We start from the raw sequence: 16,393 nt of genomic DNA, 5'->3' as shown, positions 1-16,393 counted from the left end.
GTACTCTACCTTTCATATGTATAGCCTGGAAAGTATGTGGATGTGCATATGTATTTGTGTGTGCATTTATGTGTGTATATGCATATATAATTTTATTTATTTATTTATTTTCTGACCACTCCCAGCCTGTGTTTAGAGTTATTATTTTGTTTTATGTGTGCGTGTTTAAAAGAGAAAAAACCCAATAAACACATTTACAAACTAGAAAAGCACTCGGAGAGCGCAGACCTCCGCCAAGGCAGATCAGTGACCCCCCCCCCCCATCACCACCAAAATTTAATCATTTGTTCCTTATGTCAGTATCAACATTTCCTGAAATTTTCATTCAAAATCCATCCATAACTTTTTGAGTTATCTTGCACACGGACAGACAGACAAACCAACGCCGGAAAAACATAACCTCCTTGGTGGAGGTAAAATAAATAAATAAATAAATAAAAATAAAAAAAAGATAAAGCCATGAGAACCATCTGACATGAGTTTAGAATGGGGCATTCAGAGTTCATTCAGCAGCTCAGATTTACACCCAGTTCGGTACAGAACCACTGGTGTGAATACAACTACTGCTTCAATGACTTGGACTCACATATGGAGGCGTGTCCAGGCTGTCGGTGTTGACGACCACAGGAGGAGGGTTGGCCTGAGGACAGAAGAGACGCATGGTCAGAGGAAATGTCAACAAAAACAACAACAAAAACTCACTGGAACATACACGAGAAAAGCCTCAAAAGTGACAAATAAAATACAACTGAGCCTCGAAGGTAACAGAACCGAAGTCAGGTCAGAATCAGAACTAACAGAAACAAACGCAGACTAAAAGAACTCGAGTGTGTGGACGTCCAGCGGCACTGGCAGCGAGCGACTGAGGGTTACAGCGTACGTACACAGAGGCATTGAACGCTGAAGCACTGCTGAAGCATCAAGTCTAAATACAAGGAGCAGGCGCCGCTTTACGTCGACTCCCACTTTGACATCGACTCCCACCTTGATGTCGACTTCCACTTTGACGTCGACTCCCACTTTAAAGTCGACTCCCGCTTTACCGTCGACTCCCGCTTTAAAGTCGACTCCCGCTTTAAAGTCGACTCCTGCTTTACCGCCGACTCCCGCTTTAAAGTCGCCTCTCGCTTTAAGGTCAACTCCCGCTTTAAAGTCGACACCCGCTTTAAAGTCGACTCCCGCTTTAAGGTCGACTCCCGCTCTAAGGTCGACTCCCGCTTTAAGGTCCACTCCGGCTTTAAAGTCGCCTCTCGCTTTAAGGTCGACTCCCGCTTTAAGGTCGACTCCCACTCTAAGGTCCACTCCCGCTTTAAAGTCGCCTCTCGCTTTAAGGTCGACTCCCGCTTTAAAGTCGCCTCTCGCTTTAAGGTCGACTCCCGCTTTAAGGTCGACTCCCGCTTTAAAGTCGCCTCTCGCTTTAAGGTCGACTCCCGCTTTAAAGTCGCCTCTCGCTTTAAGGTCGACTCCCGCTTTAAGGTCGACTCCCGCTTTAAGGTCGACTCCCGCTTTAAAGTCGCCTCTCGCTTTAAGGTCGACTCCCGCTTTAAAGTCAACTCCCGCTTTAAGGTCGACTCCCGCTCTAAGGTCGACTCCTGCTTTAAGGTCGACTCCCGCTTTAAGGTCGACTCCCACTTTAACGTCGACTCCCACTTAAAGTCGACTCCCACTTTAACGTTGAACCCCCTTATAAACGCCTCATGAGTCAAACACGACGGACGCTGGATCCAAATTGTTCATGTGTGTTATGCTCAGGTGGTGCGTTCATCAACAGAAACGACAGCGGCTGAAAGAGGGGAGCTGAAGTACAGAACTGGGAGGATGAGGGAGGATGAGAGGAGAGAGGAAACAAAAACGAAACCTGTGACGTGGAGGGTTGGCGGTGGTCTCAGCCGGGATTGGCGAGATGGGGATCACAGGGATTATGGGAGAGGAAGGCGGGGCCTCTGCCTGCTGAACAATAGCATGGTGAGGGGTCAAAGGTCAGACAAACAAACAGATGAACAGCAGCAGCAGGAGGAGGAGGAAGAGGAGGGTGTGATGTACGGGTGAACGGCAGCTGCTCGGCCAATCAGAAGGAGGCGTGCTGTGATTGACAGCTTTTGGACGGTGTGATGCTGGGAGGGTTTATGACGGCATTAAACCCAGGAGACGGTGAATCAGACCGAGTTTAATCCAGTCTCAGCAGGTCGAGCACTTCCTGATTATTAACACCACCACGTTTCAACTGTCTGACAGCTGGGGTCAGAGGTCAACTGTTTTAACCTCTGTGAGCTCAGAACAGTCCAGGAAAAAAAAAAACACCTGTCATTAGTTTAGAAACGCAGTAAAAAAATACAATTAAATTAAAAAAAGTTTAGAAACGCAGTAAAAAAAAAATAAAAAAAAATAAAAAATTAAATGCATTAAAAAAAAAAGTAAAAGAAAAAAAGTTTACAAATGCAGTAAAAAATAAAAAAGAAAAGCAAAACAAAAAAGTTTACAAGAGCAGTAAAAAAATAAAAGTAAAAGAAAAAAGTTTAAAAGCGCAGTAAAAAATGAAAAAAGAAAAGTAAAAGAAAAGAAAGTTTAGAAACGCAGTAAAAAAATAAAACAAAAGTAAAAGGAAAAAGTTTACAAACAGTAAAAGAATTAAAGAAAAGAAAAAAAACTGAAAATGCAGCAAAAAAATTTTAAAAAGAAAAGTAAAAAAAAAAAAGTACAGAAACACAGTTGACAAACGGCCTTGGACATGTCAACACAAACCATTTATATGAGAAATAGTTTGAGTTTTTTCTTTTGTTTAAATGTGATTTTTTTTTTGTTTTTGGAACAAATCTTGATCTCCAGAAGCTGCTGTAGGTCTGAAGGTCTGTCTGAGACACATACTGTAGAAGAACGAACAGATCCACCTTCACCTGCTCGAACCTGCTTTGACTTCATGAACTGCTCCACTTTTATCTCATTTGTCTGTTTTCTTTGTCCTTTTTCTCAGAACAATAACCCTGATTCAGACCGCTGACATTCTGAAATATGAACAAAGATGAAACCTCATGGTGATTACTATTATGATGTGAATTTATATTTAAAGGATCAGAAACCGTTGTCCTCTGAGGAAAATGATCAACAAATAGTATGAAATTAGACAACAATGAGGACACCGACCCTATGTGACGATAACATTCCAGTCCGTTAATCTGTCAGTTCATTAATTAGTAATAATCTTTGAAAATGTCAGAAGTAAATCAAAAGAAAAACTGTAGATAAAGAAAATAATACAACACTCAAAGCGACACACAGGCCTTTTTCTGTCCTCGAACTGAAGCAGTCGAAGAAAATAACAAATATTTTCAGACATTAACGTGGAATAAGATCCTGAACCCTGACTCAGTCGAGGATTAAGATGATGTGAACATTTATGGAACTTTAATGTCCCCTCTGATCCTAAGTATGGGTTGGTACTGACTGGGGGTCTGTTAGCTTAGACGTCCCTGTTTGACCCGGTTTATACTGAGCTTTGTTCTGATTGGTCGAGCGCTCAGATCCTGGCGTCCAGATGGGCGGTGCTTCAGAGTGCTCGGTTCCAGGGGCTCTGTGACCTCTGTTACGTAATGGCAGGACCCGGCCCAGCTGAAGGCAGGAAGTGCCGCAGCAGCAGAACTCATGGAAAACCAACCACCGCTAAAATTAGGCCACGGCATCGAGCGCATCGATTGCACAGCCCTACATTCACCGCCTCGCGTGGAAAAGCTGCTGACAGATGCTTTAATTGGTCCCAACGAAAACACATGCAGATCAGACGGAGCACTCCTGCACTAAGGACCGCTGCCGATTTACCAATTATCCATTAATTATATGATTAAATCGGACTGAAAGGCAGTTGAAAAGCAGCTGATGTGGAGGCGACATGCCCAGAACTGACACTGCACAAACAGAAAGAATGAAAACAGGATGAACTCAAACAGCTGTAGGTCCGATCCAACATCTGTAGGTCCGATCCAAATCTAAGTCTGTCATCAGCGTCTATAAAGTACAAACCTTCAGCTGTTTCTGTTCATATTGTTTTTGAGACGTTGAAGGACCTGCAAACGTTTCACTAAAGTGTTCCTTCATTCAGTCCTAAAGTGTTCAACTGCACCTCACCTTCCAAACTCCACTGGTTTAATTCACAAACATCTGCTGCGTCTGTTTCCACCTGATGCTTGAACATCTCAACATAAAAACAGAAGGAAACTAGAAAAGCACTCGGAGAGCGCAGACCTCCGCCAAGGCAGATCAGTGACCCCCCCCCCGATCACCACCAAAGTGTAATCATTTGTTCTTTGTGCCAGTATCAACATTTCCTAAAATTTTCATCCAAATCCATCCATAACTTTTTGAGTTATCTTGCACACGGACAGACAGACAGACAAACCAACACCAGCAAAAACATAACCTCCTTGGTGGAGGTAAAAAAAAAAAAAAAAACAGCTGAAGACGACAACAGAGACGGACGACCATGAACCAGCGTTTATACACACACACACACACACACCCTTAACATCAGACTCACTGAGACCAGACTCAGATGGATGGTTCTGTCCAGATGGTTCTGATCAGGTGACACTGTCTGTTGAATAAACAGAACCCACACACAACAGAACCTCATATGGTTCAAACAACAGAGGAGTCCTGAGACCGGACCTGCTGAGACCGGGCCTCCTAAAATGGGACCTCCTGAGACCGGACCTCCTAAAACTGGACCTCAGGACTCTTTCGTTCTGACCCATTTGGACCTTCTACCCATCAGATCCGAACCTCTAGCTCTGAATGTTCTTAAAGAACATGGACAACACCAGATCAGGGATCCGACCACAGCGTCAGAGGAACCTGTTCTGGTGGAACATCTGGACTCAAGGAGGTTGAATCTGAACAGAACAAAACACCACAAAGAACCAGCCAGACCCGCCTCACTGGCCCACCTGAACCTGTACGTAAACCTGCTGTCTTCAGCTCAGGCGTCACCGTGGAAACACTGTCAGGAAGAGTCTGGCGGAGCGGTACCTTAGTGAAGGCGAAGGGGACCCACTGGACCTGGGTTCGGCTGCTGTTCTGGACCTGGGACCGGCTGCTGTTCTGGACCTTGTTGGTGCTCTTGGTGGGGCTTTTCTTCACGCTGTCCCTCAGGTTGAGGAAGCGGCTCCGGGCCCTGCAGGCGGTGAAGGTGGACAGGGACGCCCTGGACCGCCGGGCGCTGCTTCTGCTGGACCTGCTGCCGGTGCAGCTCGATGGCGCGCTGCCTCTGCAGGGGGGGTAGGTGGCGATGGACTCCTGCAGCGTCTGCTCTGCGCCGTTGACCGGGCCGGGGGGGACATCCTGCCGGGGGTGGTGAGCGGTCATCTCCAGGAGCAGATTCCCGACCAGAGCCCGTGTTAATAATGGATCTGGACGGACGCAGATCCAGACTTTCTCTCAGTCGTCCCTCGCTCTGCTGCCAATTAACAGGCTTCAGCAAGTGAGGCACATGTCAGCACCGGGGGGGGGGGGGGGGGCATTCACTGGCTGCATGAATAATCAATGTGGCCCCTGGAGTCAGACAGAGCATGAGCACGTCAGCCACAGCTGAGGGGGGGGTGACGAGGACTGGGCCCTGGGACCCAGACCGGTCCACCTGATCCACACAACACCGCTGCTGGCTCCGCCTCCTCAGGGTCTGACTTCACTGAGCGTCATGACGGATCTAAATTCTGGTTCGGATGTTGGAGGTTCTGCAACAGGTGGATTTTAGAATCAGAGACACTTCAGCATATCCCAACAGAACCAATGGAAGGGAAATAGTCCAGCTTTGGTTCTGGTCTGAGGAGGTCCAGGCTTTGGTTCCGTTCTGAGGAGGTCCAGGCTTTGGTTCTGGTCTGAGGAAGTCCGGGCTTTGGTTTTGGTCTGAGGGGGTCCAGGCTTTGGTTCTGGTCTGTGAGGGTCCAGGCTTTGGTTCTAGTGTTCTGGTTTGATGGTGGTCTTTATGAATGATCAGTCATACAACATGGACTAAACCACGTCTGAGCGTGTCATGACGACGGGTGCTTGACGGACGTCTGCTGTCATAAGTGGGATTTAGAATCGGGGGGGCAGGGACTCTTTGATGGGCGGTGCTTCTCCACATCTCTCCCTCTGTTAGCATCAGATCGGAGCCAACATCATGTGACCCACGGTCCCTGAAGCCTCATGGATGTCACAAATGCCACGCAGGAACGTCAGCTTCAAACCACGCAGTGTCCGTTTCCTGCGAGAGTGAAACCGAAGGTGAACGCTCATCAGGTCAGAGTGGAAACCTGCTGTGACGCTGCAGCTCCCCCTGCAGGACACACACAGAACATCAGCCCAAACCAACCTGGTTCAGTCATGTGGACCTGGTTTTTCCTCCAGCTGAACCTGTTTAGTCATTATGTGACAATAACTGATCAGTTAAAGCAGCTCCGCCACCAGGATCCGATAACAACTACAAATCCATGTGGAGTCCAGGGGTTAATAAAACACCGGCTTCTGTGATTCAGACTGTGATGCAACTCCCATGGTGCATTTCACCAGCTCACATCCAATCACTGAGCTGCAGATTATCGTTCCTAAAACACAGACGATGAAAAAGGAGTCCACTCATTTTTACAGACTGATGACGACTGGTTTGGACAGACACACACCGACCCAACGCCCACAGACAGGGGGTTCTGTCCACTGGTCCGTCCTGATACTGGTTTACTGGTACTGATACTGGTACTGATACTGAATTACTGGTACTGATACTGGTACTGATTTACTGGTACTGATACTGAATTACTGGTACTGATACTGGTACTGGATTACTGGTACTGATACTGTTTTGCTGGTACTGATACTGGTTTACTGGTACTGATGCTGGATTACTGGTACTGATATTGGTTTACTGGTACTGATACTGAATTACTGGTACTGATACTGGTTTACTGGTACTGATACTGGTATTACTGGTACTGATACTGAATTACTGGTACTGATATTGGTTTACTGGTAGTGGTACTGGATTACTGTTACTGATATTGGTTTACTGGTACTGATACTGAATTACTAGTACTGATACTGGTTTACTGGTACTGATGCTGGATTACTGGTACTGATACTGAATTACTGGTACTGATACTGGTTTACTGGTACTGATACTGGATTACTGGTACTGATATTGGTTTACTGGTACTGATACTGAATTACTGGTACTGATACTGGTTTACTGGTACTGATACTGGTTTACTGGTACTGATACTAGTACTGATACTGGATTACTGGGACTGATACTGGAAAACCGGTACTGATACTGGTTTACTGGTACTGGTACTGATACTGGATTACTGGTACTGATACTGGATTACTAGTACTGGATTACTGGTACTGGTTTACTGGTACTGGATTACTGGCACTGATACTGGTTTACTGTTACTGATACTGAATTACTGGTACTGATACTGGTTTAACTGGTACTGATACTGAAGTACTGGTACTGATACTGGTTTACTGGTACTGATACTGAATTACTGGTACTGATACTGTTTACTGGTACTGATACCTGGTTACTGGTACTGACTGTACTGGTACTGATACTGAATACTGGTATGATTGGTTACTGGTACTGGTACTGGATTACTGGTACTGATACTGGTTTACTGGTACTGATACTGAATTACTGGTACTGATACTGAATTACTGGTACTGACATTGGTTTACTGGTACTGGATTACTGGTACCGATATTGGTTACTGATACTGGTACTGGATTACTGGTACTGATATTGGTTACTGGTACTGATGCTGATTACTGGTACTGAATTGGTTTACTGGTACTGATACTGAATTACTGGTACTGATACTGGTTTACTGGTACTGATACTGTTTACTGGTACTGATACTGAATTACTGGTACTGATACTGGCTTACTGGTACTGGTTTATTGGTACTGATACTAGTACTGATAGTGATTACAGGTACTGATACTGGATAATAATAATGTCTGTTGTCACTCTTTAACAGGCTGAATGGAAACATTACGGAGCTAAAACAATTCTGTATACGAGTCTAGATCCCGAAAACACGTCCACATGTCAACACATCCACCTCACAAAATTAAACCCACAGACCTTCGACCTGGAGCTCAGACCACATCAACCAGTCCAGTCTGGAGGTTCTGACAGTCCGCAGTTACCCGTTCTCGTCTGGAGGTTCTGATGGTCCGCAGGTTTTAGTTAAGTTTAGTTTTATTAAATAACTAGTGTTGGTTTGACTTTGTTTTGAACAAAGTCTCAATTTACAGAACAAGGTTCTAATAGTTTTGGATTTTTCATTCTAGTTTAGTTTTATTTAGTTTGGACTTTTTTTTCTCTAAGTTAGTTTTAATTCATTTTTAGAGCAGGTTTGCTAGTTTTTATTGGTTTTTATTTTTTTCTAAATGCTTAGGTTTAGTTTAATTTTAGTTTGTCCTATCTTTTCTCTTCTTCTCCGTTGTATTCAAATAAATCATAGACAGGACTCTGCTGCTTTCTCCCAACTTTAGTCTCCATGTTTCCAGGTAGAGTGGGGACCAGAAGACGACTGGAAACCACAAGTGACGGACTGTCAAGTGTCGTCTGGTGACAGCACATGAAATTGCTAGAGCGAAATAAATCGATTTCATATCAATCCAACATTGACAAAGACGAAAATGAAGGGAATTTTATCCATAATTTTTATCCGTTTAGTTAGTTTGTAAACACACTATTCAGTTTCAGTTAGTTATGTTTTTTTCTTTTAATTAGTTTTATTTATTTCAGTTAACAAAAACTGTTTTTTTCAATTCTAGTTTTCCTTCATTTTGTTAGTTTTCGTTAACAATAATAACCTTGTTGCAGAAGCGAAAAAGGTCGAATGAAAGAAATGACAAAACACTTCAGTTTAAATCCATAGTTTATAGTTGTGTACATTGTTCACTGTGGTTTTATTCGGTTCTTTTGGTTCATGTTGTTTTATTTCACTGCGAGTTTTCCAGCTTTTTAACTATAATAAGTTTTTCGAAGATAAACTGAATCATTTGTCCAGATTCCTGTGGTTCTTGTTCCTTTGGTTTATTCAGGACTAAAAACACCAGATTCAGTTTCACAGGTTTAAAGAAACACATGCTGTTCATCTGAGCTTTGATGTCAATCCTACATGTCGATGATGTGTGATCCTGTACACGTATGTTGGCGCGTCCTCTGCGTGAGGCGCTAATCGGGGAGGCGGCGGGTAGCGCTGTGTGTCAGGAGCCTGCAGGTTGCTAGGCAACGATGGGAAGGCATGTGCTACTGCAGGGTTTCCTCACATCTGCCCAGAACATGATGCTGCTGTTTATGCAGGTAAACCCATGCACACGCTCACACCGCCTCCAAACCCAAACACTTGTGACACAAACACCTCAGAGCCACTCAAATGCTCCGGAACGTTCACAGCAGCGGCGACAGCGTCTCACACGGGCTGACGACGCGTTACGCTCCGACACATTTCAGCTGCTGCAGCCTTATCAACAAATCACCAGCAACACCACGACAACCGCAGCCCGGACGGTGACCGGCGCCAACCGGGGCGGAACCAGAGGTGGAGGTCTGTGTGTGGATCTGGATCCAGTACGGACCCAGAGGTGGAGGTCTGTGTGTGGATCTGGATCCAGTACGGACCCAGAGGTGGAGGTCTGTGTGTGGATCTGGATCCAGTACGGACCCAGAGGTGGAGGTCTGTGTGCAGATCTGGATCCAGTACGGACCCAGAGGTGGAGGTCAGTGTGTGGATCTGGATCCAGGTCCGACCCACATGACGCAGCAGCTCCTGGTGCAACTTTCCCTCCTCATCACAACACGGCGCCATCCCCACATAAACAGTGGGTGAAGGCATGAGTCGGCGCCGCCTCCGTCCTCACCTTTACAGATGGGGGGGTGACCTACCAGGAGGCGCCTGTGGAGGCGCTTGGTCCTCCTCAGGGTGCCCATGATGCGGCGGCCCATCTTCTTGGCGTACCACACTGAGTTGAGCATGTCGCTGCTGTAGAGGTGGAGGTGGAGGTGTGCGTCGCCGCTCCTGCTGCAGGCTGCGGGCGGCGGCGGCTGGGAGAGTAGACGGAGGGAGGGGGCTTCACTCCACCTTGTGTCCCCCCTCCTCTTCCTCCTCCTCTTCCTCACCACACACAACCAGGGAGGTTGCAGAGGAGGAGACGACGGAGCTGGTTCCTCCTGCCCGTCAGTCCAGAGCAGCGGCAGCAGCGCCAGCGGCTTCAGCAGATGTCAGACGGTAAACCTGACTGTATCAGGGGGGAGAGGAGAGAGAGCAGCCTCCGGGGGCGAGAGAGCATCGCTCAGCAGGCGGAGAGCGAGCAGCCTCCGTCTGTCTGAGGCAACAACAGACTGCAGGGCTGACGAGAGCGGAGAGGCAGCGGCGCTTCAAACACAGTCTGTGATGTGTCTCTGCAGTCTGAAGCCTCCACAGCCCGCCCCCCTCCATGGCCCCTCCCCCTCCGCGGTGTGTTCGCTGACCTCTGTCCCAGTTCAGTCCTCAGACGTCGAGTCCTTCTCCAAACATGACTCAGCAGGGGAAACTCGCCACCAAAGCGCTGAGTCATGGGTGGCGTCTCCGTCCACCTTCCTTTCAGTCATCAACAGTTCCATCCTACGTGTGGTCGTCACCTGCTTTTATTTACGCTGTCCTTCTCACTCTGAGGTTTGGTTGTAGGTGGTTTGGGTCCAGGTGGTTTGGTTCCAGGTGGTTTAGTTCTAGGTGGTTTGGTTCTAGGTGGTTTGGCTCTAGGTGGTTTGGCTCTATGTGGTTTGGTTCCAGGTGTTTGGTTGTAGGTGGTTTGGTTCTAGGTACTTTAGTTCTAGGGGTTAGGTTCCAGGTGGTTTGGTTCTAAGTGGTTTGGCTCTAGGTGGTTTGGCTCTAGGTGGGTTTGGTTCCAGGTGGTTTGGTTCTAGGTGGTTTGGTTCTAGGTGGTTTGGTTCTAGGTGGTTTGGTTCCAGGTGGTTTGGTTGTAGGTGGTTGGTTCTAGGTGGTTTGGCTCTAGGTGATTTGGCTCTAGGTGGTTTGGTTGTAGGTGGTTGGTCCAGGTGGTTTGGTCTAGGTGGTTTGGTTCCAGGTGGTTGGTTCCAGGTGGTTTGGTTGTCCAGGTGGTTTGGTTCCAGGTGGTTTGGTTCTAGGTGGTTTGGTTCTAGGTACTTTAGTTCTAGGTGGTTTGGTTCCAGGTGGTTTGGTTCCAGGTGGTTTGGTTCCAGGTGGTTTGGTTCTAGGTGGTTTGGTTCTAGGTGGTTTGGTTCTAGGTGGTTTGGCTCTAGGTGGTTTGGTTCTAGGTGGTTTGGTTCTAGGTGGTTGGTTCCAGGTGGTTGGCTCTAGGTGGTTGGTTCCAGGTGGTTGGTTCCAGGTGGTTTGGTTCAGGTGGTTTGGTTCCAGGTGGTTTGGTTCTAGGTGGTTTGGTTCTAGGTACTTTAGTTCTAGGTGGTTTGGTTCCAGGTGGTTTGGTTGTAGGTGGTTTGGTTCTAGGTACTTTAGTTCTAGGTGGTTAGGTTCCAGGTGGTTTGGTTCTAAGTGGTTTGGTTCTAGGTGGTTTGTTCTAGGTGTTTGGTTCCAGGTGGTTGGTTCCAGGTGGTTTGGTTGTAGGTGGTTTGGTTGTAGGTGGTTTGGTTCCAGGTGGTTTGGTTCTAGGTGGTTTGGTTCTAGGTACTTTAGTTCTAGGTGGTTAGGTTCCAGGTGGTTTGGTTCTAAGTGGTTTGGTTCTAGGTGGTTTGTTTCTAGGTGGTTTGTCCAGTGGTGTTAGCGGTGGCTGATCCTGACGTCCGTGTCCCACATTGACAACAGGGACTTCATGGTGCATTCAGGTGCGCCTCGTACACTCTTTAAAAGTTCTTTGGTAAATATCCACAGATTGAACATATTTATGAGTTCAACACTGAAGCCCCCCCCCCCCCAGAACAGTTTCAGACTTTTTCTATGACTTTGTGGTGAAGTCGCTGAGTTTGATCATGGAAGAGGAAATGTTTTGAACCTGTAAACAAACGCGTCGTTCACAGAGCCTTAAGTCACATTGTTTTCAATAGAACATGTGACTCATTTACTGATTCCTGTTTGATTGAACCTTTCACGTGTCTCCGTAACCTTCCACCGTATTCCTGAAATTCCACCAGCTATAAATAGAGATGACCTGTCGTCCCAGCATGCTTGCAGCGGTTGGGAATGAAGTGTGGCCAAGGTGCCGGCGCGGCGTTAGTGACGAGTCGATTCACGGCCTCTGAGTCCGTAGTGGTCGGCGTTAAATCTACAGGAGCTGCTGTAAATCTGTAGCGTCGGGGGTTTACTATCAACCCCCCCCCCACAATAAATCTGTCCTTGTCCTTCTCTGCAGGTTCGCCACCCCCCCCACCCCCCCTTTTTTCCCCACTGCCAGGATTTTCTTTGTCGGCATTCATCTCTTGTGTTGCCATGGTGAGCAGGAGGCGGAGGAAGGCAGCAGGGAAAATAAAAGGCGTAATAAAGGAGGCGTGTACAGTACGTCCTCCAGCTCCACAGTCTTTGTGGATGTGACGATCCGCTGATGGCGTTACCATGGCCGAGCCATCACAGATAGCGGCTGCGGCTGACGTCAGGCCGCACCGCTGAACATCAAATATAGAGGAAACGAAGCAGGACGGACTGAAGGTGTGGAGGTCCTGAAACTGAACGGACTGTTGAACGTCAACTGAAGAACCGCAGCCAAACACTGACGGTTACCATGACGACGCAGAACAACCAAAACACAACGTGTCCACAGGTACGAGGAGGAGGAGCCACAGACTCAGTGAAAACACCGTCACGGCCTGAATCAGTACAATAACGACCGTTTGAGCATCACAAACACACATTAAACACTCAACTAATGATGCCTTCACGTGTTGTGGGAATTATGGGAAATATTAGTTACCAACTCCAAAACGGCACACAAACACCTTTGACTGGTTCAACAGGGCTGAGAGCGACGAAGGATTCATGGCCCGTGATAAACCATGGTTTTATTACCTTTTTTTTTTTTTTTTTTACACATTTATAGTATAAAAACAAAACCAACCCAAAGGTGTTTTAGTTCATCTTTGATCTGATCATTTTATTGGTGTTTGTTCATTTCTTCATGTTTTAGTACATCTTCTGATCTTTTTGTTGATGTTTTTGATTATCTTTTGGATAATTTTGTCCATTTTTATTCATTTTCTCAGTGATTTTGGTTCTACTTTGTTCAGTTTGTTGAGGATTTTGTTCATTTCTGTTCATTCGTTCATGTTTTAGATTAGAAAAATGATTCAAAAAACAATGTGATATCACGACTCGCGTAAATATAAACGTCATGTTTCCTTATTCAGGGTCGATGAGGACCCGTCGTTAGTTGAACGGACAGATGATGGATGGAGATGATCAATGGGATGGAGATGGGCTGGAGGGTGGGTTTCTATGACGACGGGGTGAGAGGGGTGGTGGGGCTTTTACCTGGATCGGGGGGTAGGGGTTGGAGGAGCAGGAGGGGACGGGGCTGTCCTCTCCATGGGGGTACAGGGTGGGCGAGGGGGAGGGGAGCTCTGGGTGAAGCGGTCCTAACGCCGCCGAACCGTCATAGATGCAGTCCAGAGACGCCACCTAGAGGACAGACGGACGGACGGACGGCGCTCACACAGCTGAACACACAGACTCACACATAGGCCACACCCCCACATCCCCACCCAGAGGCCCAAGGATGCCTCCTTCAAGTCGACGGCCTCGACAGGAATTCAACACCAACAACTGACATGAACCTTTAACAAACACAGAGTTAGAACAAAGTCTGAAGATAAAGAATAAAGAAACTACGACTTTGACGTTCACCTTGTACAAAGTAGAACCTGTTCATTCAACAGGTTCAGGTTTGACAGACCTGGACTCATTTACCCATTGAACCCACCAGTACAAACCAGTAGATAATAAACCTATGAGTATAAACCAGTATGACACAGACCAGATAAACAAACCGACACTGACCACATACAAACACAGCAGACGATGAAGGACCAACAAACGTGAGACCCAGAGGAATCTGAGAGTTCTGGTTCTGGATCAGATTAGAACCTCTCCATCTGCACTCGGTACCTGGTTCAGCCCCGGTTAACATCTAGTGACCCGGTCCAGTACCACAGACCGGTCTGAGGTTTCAGATCTGAACAAACTGGACCGTCAGCGAATAAAAGTGAAAGTGGGTCTAAACCAACCTGATGTGGACCAGGCCTGGACCGATCCAGAACCAGTACCAGAGACGGAGGAGGAGGAGGCTGTGATCTGGATGAGATGAGGAACAGACAGACTGACAGCCGCATTAGGGCAGCATCTCACTCTCCTACTGGCCACCTGCTCAGCAGAGCCCCGCCCACTGAACCGTGTCCAACCGACTGTTTGGACCTGAAGCCGGTCCCTGTGGGTTCTACTGGACAAACGTCCACACAGAGACTTGGATCCATTTTAATCTGATTTATTTGGTTTTAAGACAATCGTATCCTTTGAGTATCATTATTTTTCTATAAGATTTACATATATATATTTACATACATATATACATACACACATATACACACACACAAATAAATATATATATATATATATATATATATGTATATATAGGACCTGAGGGGTGTTTAGGACCTCAGGAGTATTCCTGTCAGCCTCAGTCTGTATTCGGACCCTTCTAATTGAAACTGGACGTCTCATTGGTGTACTACTGTGAATGGTGACTCTGTAGTTGTGCGTTTCCACCACACGGTGGCAAGCACTGCATGCACAGAGCCTTCATGTGCTCCTGATCTCAGCTTCCTCCGCAGACATGTCACATCTTCCCACAGATTGCAGCAAAACAGAATAAACACCAGGAAACGTCTGCTTCCAAAGACACCAGCAGCTAAAACGTCTATCTGTGCAGTTTACATTCTGCACTTTCATTTTTTTTGTATTTTCACCTTCAGGATGAGGAGTTCTTTAAGCTTCTGACCATTTCTAACACTGTTCCTGTCAAATAAAATAAATCAAACAGATTAATTCTAAGTCGTGACAAAAAAAGTTTTCAGGTTTTACTTTGGGACAGAAAATAAAGTTATATATTTAAATAAAAAAAGGTTTGAATGAGTATTTAGTTTAATTTCCCTAAAAGTGTATTTAATGAAGCTCATTAGAGCTGCAAACCATTAATCGACTCAAAGTGATCAAAAAAAAAAAAAAAATCATTCAACCACAATTCTCCTGAATCAAAGCTTTGTTTCCTTCATTTCTCTGCTGTTAAACATTGGTTCCCCTGTTGTGTTTCACACGGACGCTTATTGTGACGCACAAAGAAGCTTCAATTCAGGAAAACTGCAATAGAATATTTCCCTTCAATTCGATTCGATTAATCAAATCGTGAATTTTTGCATTAGCTTCAAACACCTAACTGATTAATCGGTTGCAGCTCTACAGCTCATGTTATTTTACTTAAGTTTTGTTGATTATTGTATCTGAAAGAGACTTAGTCGTGGACTCAGTGAAAATTACATCCCCCATAATGCAACCTGATTTCGACACTTCCTGTTTGCTCTAAAACACAAAGGACCAGTGAACAGGAAGCAGCTTGGTCATGTGACGTCAGAGAAAACCCGATCAAACCCGTTCACCAGCTGATCCGCCCCCAGAGACCGGAGGAATCTGATTGGTCGAGAGTGCACTGGGTGTGTGATGATGTCATGGACAGACAGAAACAGGTGCAGTGTGGCATTATGGGTAAAAGAGAGCATCATGTTGTAAAGACAGAGGTGATGACGTTCCTCCTCCTCCCTGAGGTTGATGAATGTAAAAACAAACACAGAAACCAGGGAACTGTACTGTTTAATCTGATCAATGAGTCCAGTCTGTCCCAGAGTGGAGCCCCCGGTGGACAGCAGAGGTACTGCGCAGGGAACCACCAAACTCAAACACTGATTCTAAGTCACAGGTATCAAACATGCAGCCCAGGGGCCAAATCTAGCCCCCTAAGGGTCAATCCGGCCCACGGAGCATTTGTGAGGTGCAAAAATTACACTTAAGAAATTCACAATCAATGGTGTCAAAATCCTTTTAATTCAGGTTCCACATACAGACACATACAGTCCAATTAGATTTCAAGTGGGTCAGAACCAGTAAAATATTATCTGAATAACCTATAAATGACAACCCCAAATTTTCTGGTTTTTTTGGTGTAAGAAGTAAAATTACATGAAAATGTTACATTACCAAACTATACTTTTACAAAAATGTGAATAACCTGAAGCAATATGAACAAACGGAAATGTCTTAAGAAAAGTAAATGCAATTTTACCAATATTCTGCCTGTTACTAAATGTTTTGTGCGATTGTAACGCACATGTGTAAATGAT

The 16,393-nt window shown here is 46.0% G+C and overlaps 1 protein-coding gene across 8 annotated transcripts in view; it reads right to left on the bottom strand.

Moving 5' to 3' along the window:
* Positions 1-16,393, bottom strand: part of LOC115437503 (disks large homolog 1-like) — a 131,761-nt gene that overhangs the window by 36,200 nt on the left and 79,168 nt on the right. For 6 of the 8 annotated variants that reach the window (XM_030160702.1, XM_030160703.1, XM_030160705.1 and 3 more), the window contains one exon: positions 587-640. In XM_030160702.1, coding sequence (XP_030016562.1) covers positions 587-640 — 54 coding nt within the window. Of the gene's footprint in view, positions 1-586; positions 641-884; positions 936-9,925; positions 10,080-16,393 lie in introns of those variants that run through there. The other 2 variants (XM_030160709.1, XM_030160710.1) reach the window with 2 other exon arrangements.

The sequence above is a fragment of the Sphaeramia orbicularis genome, chromosome 17 (genome assembly GCF_902148855.1).
Source record: "Sphaeramia orbicularis chromosome 17, fSphaOr1.1, whole genome shotgun sequence".
In the NCBI taxonomy this organism is placed as follows: domain Eukaryota; kingdom Metazoa; phylum Chordata; class Actinopteri; order Kurtiformes; family Apogonidae; genus Sphaeramia; species Sphaeramia orbicularis.
This window is presented reverse-complemented; position numbering and strand designations above follow the sequence as displayed.